This window comes from Oncorhynchus gorbuscha, linkage group LG18, assembly GCF_021184085.1.
Source record: "Oncorhynchus gorbuscha isolate QuinsamMale2020 ecotype Even-year linkage group LG18, OgorEven_v1.0, whole genome shotgun sequence".
In the NCBI taxonomy this organism is placed as follows: domain Eukaryota; kingdom Metazoa; phylum Chordata; class Actinopteri; order Salmoniformes; family Salmonidae; genus Oncorhynchus; species Oncorhynchus gorbuscha.
Window position 1 is genome coordinate 45,955,455 of NC_060190.1, and position 13,483 is coordinate 45,968,937.

At 42.2% G+C, this 13,483-nt stretch overlaps 1 protein-coding gene across 2 annotated transcripts in view; it reads right to left on the reverse strand.

Annotated features, from left to right (window-relative positions):
* The window catches only part of LOC124003512 (metabotropic glutamate receptor 2-like), a 71,589-nt gene that overhangs the window by 16,989 nt on the left and 41,117 nt on the right, over nt 1-13,483 (reverse strand). For both annotated transcript variants that reach the window (XM_046311812.1, XM_046311810.1), the window contains exon 3: nt 3,164-4,004. In XM_046311812.1, coding sequence (XP_046167768.1) covers nt 3,164-4,004 — 841 coding nt within the window. The remainder of the gene's footprint in view (nt 1-3,163; nt 4,005-13,483) is intronic.

Here is a 13,483-nt window from a genome sequence, read left to right on the forward strand (position 1 = left end):
ACATAGAAAGGATATTTTATCCAAACGATTTACGAAGGAGTGAGCACATGTGGCTATTCTGTGTTGAGTGGTTGACAAAGAAACAGGTCCTCCTACATGCTTCATTTAGAGTTATTCATGCAGATTTAGTTGTGATACAAACGTTATACTATATGTTTTGATTTCTAATATATTCTAAGGCTGCATGATGCAACTCTAATGAAATTGAGTTGCATTAAAGGCAGGCTGCACACACATCATCAGTATCTCAATCACAATTTGGCAAGCACTGGATAATTTCTCACCCATCAGACTACTCTCAATTTATTATCTGGTATTTACGTATATCCTACTAATGCTGTATATGTGTGGAATAGTTTTTTATTTAGAATGACCCACAAAATAACAGACGTCCTCAGTAGCCTGCACTTGAATAGCGAATGGAGGTTACGTTTTAAATATACCAGGTATGCTACACCGTTCGTAAAACAGATCAATGTGCATTAATTTATTTATTTTTTATTTTTTTATTATTTTATTTTTTTGCATTTTCCAATTAAGAACATTCAAAACAAAAGTGAAAAGATATTAGACAACGATGGGACAAAGTGACAGTAACAGACGAACATAACAAAAAAATAATTAAAATTATAATTATATATACAAACATACAATAAGAAAAAAATCATAACGAGACATTGGATCACCTGCCGTAGGCTACATATTATACATTACGTGTGAAACATTATGTGAGGATTATATATAGATTCAATCAATGAGATGCAGGGGGAGATTCTCCATATAGTCAATAAAAGGTTGCCAAATTCTGTAAAATGTCTTTAACTTATTCCTCAAGCAGTAAGTGTTTTTCTTCAAAGGGATACAACTATTAACTTCCGAAAGCCACATTGCAGCTGGCAGGGAGGAATCCAATTTCCATTTCATGGCAATACATTTCTTGGCAATCACTAGCAATATTTCTGTTAGCTTTATAGTACGGCTTTGCCTAAGATTGGTGTTAGTAAAGTTACCCAGTAGATAGACCTCTGGGTCTAAAGGGAATGCAACCCCGTGAATTGAGGATATGGTATCGCATACCCCCTGCCAGAAACCGTGTAGTTTTGAACACTGCCAAGTAAAATGGAGGAATGTTCCTTCATCTGAGCCACATCTAAAACATAGGGAGGAGATAGCTGGGTTGAACTTGTGCAGTCTAGATGGGGTGATATAGAGCTGATGGAGGAAATTAAACTGGATCAGTCTGTATCTGGAGTTCAATGTGGATGTAACACCATCCCTGCATAAGTCACTCCATAGATCCTCATCAAGATCAATACCCAGATCTTTTTCCCATCTAAGTCGGGGTTTATCTAGCCCAGGCAGTGTTAGTCCTGACATAAGAGCATCGTATATATGGGAAATGGTCTTGAACAGTGGTTGGTCTGCGTGGCAGAGTTGTTCAATAGGTGACATCTTAGGTAGGTTCCATTGTCCCTTGAGAGTCACCCTAATAAAGTTTCGTAGTTGTAGGTAGTAAAGAAGTCCCTGTTAGGCAAGTGGTATTTCTGTTTCAGCTGATCAAAAGACATAAGAACTCCCCCCTCGTAACAATGTTCCAGAAGAGTGAACCCTCCCCCCCTTATCAGACCATGGTCTAAAGTTACTATTCTAGAAAAACATAGGAATCAATCTATTGTTCCATAAAGGGGTTTTAGGGGAAAGGAATCCCTCTCGTCCGAACAGCTCATGCAGTTTGCACAATGCCAGGACAGAATGTATGATTAAAGGGTTGTCTGTGATGGTTTTTATAGATTTTCTGTCCCATTTGTAAAACAATTCTGCCCCAGTGTCATCATTTACCTCAAGCTTTTCAATGTTCAACCATGAGGGAGAGGGACCATGTGCATAATTTTAAGAATTTAGCAATAAATATAGCTAAACGAGAAAACTGGGATCCTCTTTAAAAAAATGTCCAGTCAAAACTCACACGATTGCGCAATAACTGGGCTTATAAGAACATGTTTCTCTAGGATCTGTAGGCTATGGGCTCTGGACTCTCCAAAACATATAGGCTTACAGCCTATGGGATCTCTAAAACATATAGGCCTATGGGCTTGGCTACATGATACATGCGACTGATTTGAAAAAGTGCATACACTGTTCCTTGCCTTTTAGACTGCACACACTGGGCATCATTCACAAGTGATAATATTCTCACCCATCAGACTATTCTCAATTTAATCTGGTCTTTACATATACTAAATGTTTTATGTGTGAAATTAGTTTTGATTTAGAAAGGCCATTACCATACATCTTTCGGAACAAGAGTAGTGGAAAAAATCTGTATGCACTTCAATAGCAAATGGAGGATGCTTTTCTGGTGTTTCATTTTCATGCCAGTCAGGTAGGCTACTCCAGGTGTAAAGCAAAGCAATGTGCTTAATTTTAGGAAGTGTGTGAAATAAATATTGTAAGCCTATAGAAATATGATTGGGCCCTCCTCTTTTTAATAGAGGCCATCAAAACTCTGCTTTCTCACGCAATTGCATAGCCTATAGAAATGTTGTACAACATGGGCTTATAGGAACACATTTCTTTCCATGCATCAACCAGCTATAAGGAGCTGGCTCTCACTGACCAACAGGTGATCATATTCCTCTCAAACTGTGAATGGCAGAGCTCCCATGAAGTGTTTGATTTGATTTTCAATTTTATTTGCATTGATAACAGAGTGATTAGAGGGACAATAGAGTGCAGTATATTGGCGTCGCAGGAGGTTGGTGGCACCTTAATCAGGTTGGACAGGCTCCTGGTAATGGCTGGAGTGTCAAAAGTGGAATGGTACCAAATATAGCAAACATATGCTTTCCATGTGTTTCACGCCATTTCATTTGCACTGTTCTGACCATTATTCTGAGCCTTCCTTCCCACAGCAGCCTTCTGCTGTTTGGTAGGTTACTAATGACCATCAGCATCATTAGAGCGCAGTTACCGTGGCATGACCCAGCGGTCACGTGGAATTTGACTTGGAATTTGACTCGTGACTGCTGGTGTGGCGGTAATATGGTCACGGTAACAATCCTAGATATAGTATTTTTTTAGGATATAGAACATCTCATTTCTCTGTATACAGTATAGTCATGTAGCCTTGTCATAGCCATACACATCAATCTTCTTAACTCACCATCAAACTTGGTCTTGAGAATATACTCCCTGTAGAACCTCCTGCCGTTGCCTGGCTTCAGAGCATCACAGACCTTGGTGGTGGAGTTGGGGCACAGTGTCTGCCTCATGTTGTGCAGGGCATGAGCCATGGCATAGACAGCATTCACCACAAACATGATCTTCGACTCCGGCTCAAACAGGCCATCACGCAGTGAGTGCTTCCCACAGCCCAGGTCATGGAGGCTACACTGGAAACGATTCTCCCAGAACTCCCTGAACCAGGGGTTACGTGTGTTGTTGTAGGGGTTCAGGCCTGTGAAGTACTCAGCAAACTGAAGGATTGGGTAGGAGGCCAGCTCGATGGTGAAGGCCCCATCCGCCACAGCCTCGCTGCCTCTCACCACGCTATCTTGTCTCCCCCAGCCGTCGCTGGCCACCCAGATGAAGGACACGTTCATGCGGTTGGCAGCTACCAGCAGTTCCCGGGCGTCCTCACTGCGTGTGAAGAGGATGACCACCTTGGCGTTGGACTTCTGCTGTAGTGAGCGGATCACCTGGTCGTAGCTGTAGCGGTTCATCGAGCGGCTCACCTTAGCTGAAGTGGCGATGCAGATCTGGCTGGCGCGTGCTTCCTGCTGGAAGGCATCGATACCTGTCTCACCGTAGTCGCCCTCCGATGCCACGGTGGACACGTAGGTCCAATTGAAGTAGCGCAGGATCTCTGCCATGGCCTTGGCCTGATAGAAGTCAGGGGGCACCGTGCGGGCAAAGTAGTCATAGCGGCTCTTGTCACTGAGCTTGGCGCTGGTGGAGGCGTAGCTGATCTGAGGAATCTGGAAAAGACGAAGGAGGTTGGCCACCTGGAGAGGGAGAGAGGTACCATGAGACCATGATCAAGATTTCAACAATACTGTAGGTATTTACTGTACCTAGGCTTTACACCGGGGTTCCCCAACTGGCAGCCCACAGGCCAAATTTGGCTCATATTAGTTGCCCCCCTGAGTTCTCAACTAAATCTAGTTGATGATGCCTACTTTACACCCTCATAATAGTACGGGTAAAGTTTAGTACTATCTGTTATACATGTATTACAATTCACTGCATTAATGGTATCTCTGATATTTTATTGAATCAAAACAGATATTGCGTGTGGGTCATTTCTTTATAACTCATAATTTCGTAAATTGATGAAATGAGCCATATCTGATACAGAATACTGTAGTCTCACTAGCATTTTGGCCAACAGGGACAATCAGTCTCACTCCAATCTGTAGCCTCTCATCTCCCTCTGAGTCCCAGCAGTGTATTTCACAAATCTCCTTTCTGCTGATTGTGTGACAACATCCTGGGGATGCCACGGGCTCCAGGGATGCCCACATAGCCTACTACCCAGATATGTCATATCTGATCTACCACACTGTCAACAACATCCACCAATAAAGCCATGCAATATCAGATGATTCATTGGCTTGATATGGAAACACACGATATGAACTACATTTAGATATAGATTCTTTATGGATTCCATTTAACTATAAAGAAATACACAGAAAAAGACAGACACTGTTACGATCGTTGTTGGAAGGATTGGATCAAGGTGCAGCGTGGAAGGCGTTCATCATAGTAATTAATGTAAACCAGCAACAAAACAAATAAAGAGTAACAAAACGAACATGCAACTTTGAAGGGCTAAAAAGCAACAATACAAAATCAAGATCCCACACCAAACAGGTGGGAAAAGGCTGCCTAAATATGATCCCCAATCAGAGACAACGATAGACAGCTGCCTCTGATTGGGAACCATACCAGGCCAACACAGAAATAAAAAAACTAGAGTACGCACCCTAGTCACACCCTGACCTAACCAAAATAGAGAATAAAAGTGCTCTCTAAGGTCAGGGTATGACAGACACAGAGAGACAGACAGAAGGGGATTCTGGTCTGACCATGCCAAAGAATGCCACGCCACATGTATTCTCTTTTAATTCAGGGTCTCACTCTCATAGCATAACATACTGAATTCCAGCAAACCTTTCCTTTAATGAAATTTGATAGCACATCATGATTTACGTAGGCATTCAATACTTTGTTTGACATTTAATTGGTGCAATTTTAAGATACAAGTCAAGAATAAGAAAATAGATTTCTAGGTGTTCTGAAATTATGTTGAAATAGTATGCACGGCCATATATAGAAGATCAGGGTTATTTGACCAAGACCTCTATGAGATATCTAATTAATTCTGTATATCATAATAATTAACGATTATTAAACATTTTTGCTAGTTGAAAATGCAGCGTAAATGAAGCCAAACATTGGGAGATGTCAAGGGAAATCTGTTGTGATGTGCCTAAATGAGTCTTAATCATGGGACTCTTTATTACGTTTTCTGTTTTGCAGACGCTCTTATCCAGAACGACTTACAGGAACAATTAGTTTTAAGTGCCTTGCTCAAGGGCACAACGACATATTTTTCACCCTGTCTGATCTGGGATTCAATCCAGCAACGCTCTTAACCGCTAGGGTACCTACCCTCCTTATTATTCTGAGATCAGAGGGATGAATACCAGATGTGATTTCCTAACTGAGATATTTATTCAAATGAATGCATTAATATTACACAATAGATTCTACAATAGCAAAATCAGAAGCAGCTGGAATTGAACCCAAGACCTCAATTGTCCAGATACAAACTAGCCATCCATCTAGACTCTAAACCTCAGAATGTCATATATGGTGATTTATATTGCCACGGTATGCGTCACAGGAATTATTGCTACACTATTACAGTAATATGTAAATAAAATATCTTGTTCTTTAAACAAGAGAAGGTGGCAGTCAAATAATATTCAAAATAGTTCTTACGTTTTATACATGTTGCCAGAGAAACTGTTTATAACATATGAGTAGTTGTCTGTTTAATATTTGAAAAGTGTGTTTCCCTGGAGGCTTCCTGCCTGGCTGACTAGAGATTCCCTGACTGGGAGCCCTAGTTATTATTGCCATGAAACATTCTCCAAAAACCTCTCCTTCCCTAACCCACCTCGACAGGCTTTTTAAACACATGTTCAGACAGCTAGCAGCAGCCAGTTTTTTCTCCTAGGAGAATTCGAGGACCAACTTAAGTGCCAACTGACACAAGATTCAGAAAGTACAAAATCTATGTCTAACTTTAATCTAAAAATAGAACTTCCTCGATTAGCACTACCAACAACCTTTACCCACTGGGCACAGAAGTCAATTCAATGTCTATTACAAGGTGGTTCAATGTAATTTCAGTCAAATGACGTGGAAACCATGTTGATTCAACATGTGTGTATCTAGTGGGCAGTTTGCTCAACTGTAATGCAACAATGATTTTAATTGGATGCATGAAGCCCTGAAATAATTGACAAGCACTGGCGTGTATTCATGGAAGCCAAGGGAAGCCAGGCTTCCCCCAAAAATTGACAGAGAAAAAAAGAAAATTACATAAAATAATGTATCTTTCGCTTCTCACCTGAGAAAGCATCTGAGCGCGTGAAACAGCGCCCCTCTGTATGTGTAGGCCATCTATCTGATGCTGTCAGGTTCAAAAGAGTATGACATTGTTGTCGCCCGTAGCATTTTTTTGTTTTTACATTTATTTAACTAGGCAAGTCAGTATAACACATTCTTATTTACAATGACGGCCTACCCCGGAAAAACCCAGACGACGCTGGGCCAATTGTGCGCCGCCCTAAAGGACTCCCAATCACGGCCGGATGTGACACAGCCTGATTTGAACCAGGCACTGTAGTGACACCTCTTGCACTGATATGCAGCGCCTTAGATCGCTGCAACCATTCGGGATCATTGAACGCAAGGAAAGGGAGCATTTGGCCACCCTTGATAAAAATAAAAAAAATAGTAATAGCCAATCAGCGTTGAGCTAAACTGATTGAGCTCAACTGTGAATGGTCCTGGCGCACCAAAAGAAAGTCGGGAGAAGCCAGTTTGCATTTGGCTTCACTCCAATCACATCGCATCAAGAGCATACGTCATTGACAGAAACTCGTTCTGCATCTCATTGTGTTGTTGACCTCTGGTGGCTAATTAGCTCAAATTGACCCATCCCTAAATTAGTCATGGATAGAGATAAGGATTTCGACTTTTACTAAATTCTCTGTAATGGCCAATGATTAAAACTGCAATTATGAGCCAACCATAAATTCATACATTGTGCACCTGGCCTGAGAGGATAGAAGTTCAATATGTAGCTAGATGCAGAAGGCGAATGTTCACAAGCTAACCATGCCCTTGAAAGGAAGTTAGGCTAGTGAGCAAGCATTTTAGCCAGGTAGCCTAGGACAACAAAATATACAAGTGTGTACTGTATGACAGAGTGATGAAAGAGAGGAGGATTCTCATTTCTCTGCAAGTAGGGTGAGTCAAAATGTGTTTTCTACTTGCATGAACACACATGCACACACACACACTCACAGAAATCAGAACCATGCTCAGCCACATCATATTTACAGTTGGCGTCAGAAGTTTACATACACCTTAGCCAAATTTCACAATTCCTGACATTTAATCCAAGTAACAATTCCCTGTTTTAGGTCAGTTAAGATCACCACTTTATTTTAAGAATGTGAAATGTCAGAATAATAGTAGAGAGTGATTTATTTCAGCTTTTACATATTTCACATTCATCCCAGAAGGTCATAATTTTACATACACTCAATTAGTATTTGGTAGCATTGCCTTTAAATTGTTTAACTTGGGTCAACGTTTCAGGTAGCCTTCCATAAGCGTCCCACAATATGTTGGGTGAATTTTGGCCCATTCCTCCTGATAGAGCTAGTGTAACTGAGTCAGGTTTGTAGGCCTCCTTGCTCGCACATGCTTTTTCAGTTCTGCCCACAAATGTTCTATAGGATTGAGGTCAGAGCTTTGTGACGTTCACTCCAATACCTTTACTTTGTTGTCCTTAAGCCATTTTGCCACAAGTGTGCTTGTGCTTGGGGTCATTGTCCATTTGGAAGACATATTTGCGACCAAGCTTTAACTTCCTGACCGATGTCTTGAGATGTTGCTTCAATATATCCACATAATTTTCCTACCTCAGGATGCCATCAATTTTGTGAAGTGCACGAGTTCCTCCTGCAGCAAAGCACCCCCACAACATGATGCTGCCACCCCCGTGCATCACGGGTTGGGATGGTGTTCTTTGGCTTGCAAGCCTCCCCCATTTTCCTCCAAACATAACAATGGTCCTTATGGCCAAACAAAAAGTACGATCTTTGTCCCTATGTGCAGTTGCAAACCATAGTCTTCTTCTTCCTTTCTGAGCGGCCTTTCAGGTTATGTTGATATAGGACTCATTTTATTGTTTCCTCCAGCATCTTCACAAGGTCCTTTTCTGTTGTTCTGGGATTGACTTGCACTTTTCGCACCAAAGTACCATTCATCTCTAGGAGACAGAACGCGTTTCCTTCCTGAGCGGTATGACGGCTGGGTGGTCCCATAGTATTTATACTTGCATTTTATTGTTTGTACAGATGAACTTGGTACCTTCAGGTATTTGGAAATTGCTCCCAAGCATGAACCAGACTTGTGGAGGTCTACAACTGTTTTTCTGGGTTCTTGGCTGATTTGTTTTGATTTTCCAATGATGTCAAGCAAGGATGCACTGAGTTTGAAGGTAGGCCTTGAAATACATCCACATGTACACCTCCAATTGACTCAAATGATGTGAATTAGCCTATCAGAAGCTTCTAAAGCCATGACAATTTCTGGAATTTTCCAAGCTGTTTAAAGGCACAGTCCAGAGCGCTAAGAACCTTGGCGTGATCCTGGACAACAAACTGTCGTTCTCAACTAACATCAAGGCGGTGGCCCGTTCCTGTAGGTTCATGCTCTACAACATCCGCAGAGTACGACCCTGCCTCACACAGGAAGCGGCGCAGGTCCTAATCCAGGCACTTGTCATCTCCCGTCTGGATTACTGCAACTCGCTGTTGGCTGGGCTCCCTGCCTGTGCCATTAAACCCCTACAACTCATCCAGAACGCCGCAGCCCGTCTAGTGTTCAACCTTCCCAAGTTCTCTCACGTCACCCCGCTCCTCCGCTCTCTCCACTGGCTTCCAGTTGAAGCTCGCATCCGCTACAAGACCATGGTGCTTGCCTACGGAGCTGTGAGGGGAACGGCACCTCAGTACCTCCAGGCTCTGATCAGGCCCTACACCCAAATAAGGGCACTGCGTTCATCCACCTCTGGCCTGCTCGCCTCCCTACCACTGAGGAAGTACAGTTCCCGCTCAGCTCAGTCAAAACTGTTCGCTGCTCTGGCTCCCCAATGGTGGAACAAACTCCCTCACGACGCCAGGACAGCGGAGTCAATCACCACCTTCCGGAGACACCTGAAACCCCACCTCTTTAAGGAATACCTAGGATAGGATAAAGTAATCCTTCTCACCCCCTCCCCCCTTAAAATATTTAGATGCACTATTGTAAAGTGGTTGTTCCACTGGATGTCATAAGGTGAATGCACCAATTTGTAAGTCGCTCTGGATAAGAGCGTCTGCTAAATGACTTAAATGTAAATGTAAACTTAGTGTATGTAACCCACTGGAATTGTGATACATTGATACATAAGTGAAATAATCTGTCTGTAATTTTTTTGGGGAGAAATTACTTTTGTCATGCACAAAGTAGATGTCCTAACCGGCTTGCCAAAACTATAGTTTGTTAACAAGAAATGTGTGGAGTGGTTGAAAAACAGGTTTTAATGACCCCAACCTTAGTGTATGTAATCTTCCGACCTCAACTGTAGCTTATGTAGATTGTACAATTGATTTCGATATATTTTAGTTGTCGCTGTATTAGACTAAATATAGGTGACTTGATTATGATGAAATGTTGAAGTTAAAATGTTGCTGGAATAGTGGAGGCAGCTCTCGTTCTGTTTTCTTTGCGACATGCGGTAACTCTCCGTGGTTCTAAATTAATAGTTGTTTAGTGGGTCGAAAATGTCAGAAAAGTTCACTTGCTTGACCATGCTGATGGTCATGTAACTGTTTCCTACATGCAATATGCTTTGTGTACTTCACTGGACAGAGGTTGCTCTCTTGGTTTGTGATGAAACAAAGGTGTGGTTGAATTTACGCTGCCACGGTGTCTTCTTTTTGTCTCGACCTTTAGACCTGTATATCACAGTTGCAAGGCTTATAAACTAACAGGTTATAAAGCAAACAACGCAATTATCACATACTGCAAAATTAATATGGCATTTTTTTCTGGCTTGGCTCTCCCCAGGGATTTTACCCACGCACCGCTACTGTCGACAAGTCTTATAAAGTAAGTCCAGGAAAGGCATCTAGTTTACAACGTCTTAGCACTTAGCACACTTTTTCAAAAACACTAGAATTATAAGAGTGAGGAGATAGAAAGAAAATAATATTGGGTCAGAAAAATTAAACTGCTGGATGGCGCAAACTATTTCATTTGTTGAGTCAGCTGTCAGTGTTGATGAATTAATGCAGAGCCATACCTGATTGTGACAGGTAGCTTGATGGTAGGCTATTGACATAGGACTTGTGTAGCAGACCCATTAAGTGTCACCTAAGTATGTCCACACATCAACATGTACGAGTTGACACATCGCTGAGCTTACTATGACTTGGAATGGAAAAGCCTGAGTTCAGCATCAAAAGGAAATTGTACACACATTTATACGATAGTCTTCTCTGCAACTAAACATACATTTCTCAACATTAGTAGATAACTCCCCATCAATATTTAGTTTCTCCTCCATCAAGAATCTTAAGTGTAATTTTCCATGCCCCAGGATGTATGTTTGTTTTTATTAATCCATACACAGTCCCAGATGAGATAAAGCATAACCCAGAGGCCATGTCACGGGTACAGTGGTGTTGTGGGTAATGATTAAAACCATGTATCTGCCTTACTTGTCTTTGTCAGGCTTCCTCACCACTCAAATTATGTGAATGCTCTCAGGCCCAGTGATACCTATAACAAATTGTTGCCAGTGCCTTGGGGAATGACATGATCCACCCATCCCTTACTCCTCAAGCAATTAGATTTATTTGCTCAAAGGCAACTCTTAACTTTTGGTCAAATTACTGATCTGTCAGTCTGGTAGACAGAAATCACATATACTTCAAGCAGAATACTCCCATGTATTGAGAAACAAAAATCTTTCACACTGTTTATCTTTCTTGAATCACTATTATTGATTAACTTCTAGTTCCATATTCACTTTGTACTGCAGCCTAGCTGACTTAAACATATTAGACATGCAGCTCATACTATTCCCGACACGTGGAGACTCCTCCCCTGTGAGAGAGCTCTGTATTTAATTAAGAAAATTAGGGAGCAGGCAAGGAGAGGATTTGTATAGGAAGAGTTTGCTATGGAGCAGATTACTTGGAACAAGGTTCTCTCTGGAGCACACAGTCTGAGTGTGGAAAGAGAGATTTCAGACAGAGACATGACCGTAGCAAACAGCGCTCTGACAGGTTTTTCAGCTCTCATGTATTCTTCACGCCGACAAGAAACCCAGCACAGTGGAAGAACAGAGTGCCGAAAGACAAAAGCACAGTCGAGCACCATGTCCACGGCTCAGTATCAAAACACAGTAACCTGACACAGAAACAGAGTAAAAGTACAGGAGTTGAAATAGTGCTAAAACTAATAGAGACTAGAGTGGTGCAGCACTCATTATTGCATTAATAATAGAAGGATACAGGGTGGTGAAATGTTATGTCGTAATAGTGGTACAGCAGTAGTGTATTGATTATGTTGGTGCAGAAGATATGCATCTATGGCTAGTTAGGACTTTAGTAGCTAAATGACTTCAAAGATTTCTCCCCATGCAGAGAAAACAATTATTGAATTTACACTTGGTGTGTTTCAGAAATAGAAAACCTGAGGTTGCTGTGCAAGTTCCACAGTGCAATATTAGAGGGAAGAGTCAGATTTCCTAAAGAGGTGCTCAGGTTTTCTGGTGACAATTTACAGTGAGAATGATTATACAGTATGATCAAAACTTATTGATACCGTGTGAAGTATCTGATTTTATTTTGCGCTTGCAAGCACACATCTCTGTTCCATTTGATCAATTCCATTGATTAATGGTTTATGGAAATCATTTTCAAACTGGTTTCTACAAGTTAATGAGCGAGAAGGATCAACAGCAGCAGCCAGCGCAGCCACCATTTCTGTATGGACCTGGCTTTGTGCACGGGTGAATTGTCATGCTGAAACAGGAAAGGGCCTCCCCAAACTGTTGCCACAAAGTTGGAAGCACAGAATCGTCTAGAATGTCGGTGTATGCTGTAGAGTTAAGCTTTCCCTTCACTGGAACTAAGGGGCCTGGCCCAAAGCATGAAAAACATCCCCAGACAATTATTCCTCCTCCACCAAACGTTATAGTTTGCACTATGCATTCGGGCATGTATCGTTCTCCTGACATCCTCCAAACCCAGATTTGTCCATCAGACTGACAGATGGTGAAGCGTGATTCATCACTCCAGAGATTGGGTTTCCACTGCTCCTCCAACACCACCCCAACCGCGGCTGCTCGGCCATGGAAACTCATTTCATGAAGCTCCCAAAGAACAGTTATTGTGCTGACGTTGCTGCCAAAGGCAGTTTGGAACTCGGTAGTGAGTGTTGCAACCAATGACAGGCGATTTTTACGCGCTGCGTGCTTTAGCACTCGGGGGTCCCGTTCTGTGAGCTTGTGTGGCCTACCACTTCGCGGCTGAACCATTGTTGATCCTAGACATTTCCACTTGACAATAAAAGCAATTACAGTTGACTGGGGCAGGGTAGAAATTTGACGAACTGACTTGTTGGAAAGGTGGCATTCACGTTGAAAGTCACTGAGCTCTTCAGTAAGGCCATTCTACTGTCAATGTTTGTCTGTGGAGATTGCATGGCTGTGTGCTCGATTTTATACACCTGTCAGCAATGGGTGTGACTGAAATAGCCGAATCCACTCATTTGAAGGGGTGTCCACATACTTTTATATCTATAGTGTAGCAAGAGGAAGAAGGGAAGAGAGAGAGGAAGAAGAGAGAGGGAGGGGGGAGAGAGTGAGGCCAGATAAAGAGAGAGAAAGAGAAGAGAAGTAGAGAGAAGAGAAACAGAGAGAGGAGAAGAGAGGTAGAGGCTGTCCTTATTCAGGCCACAGCAGCACAGCCTCATGGAAATGCCCATCTGCTCTTCCAATAAGGTTGTCTCAGTGTGCTTCTGCAGCAATAACACAGTATTCCCACCGTGCCAGTCCTGCGCCATGCTCACTATCACACATGCACAGCTGCACACTCATACACTCTCAAACATATATGTG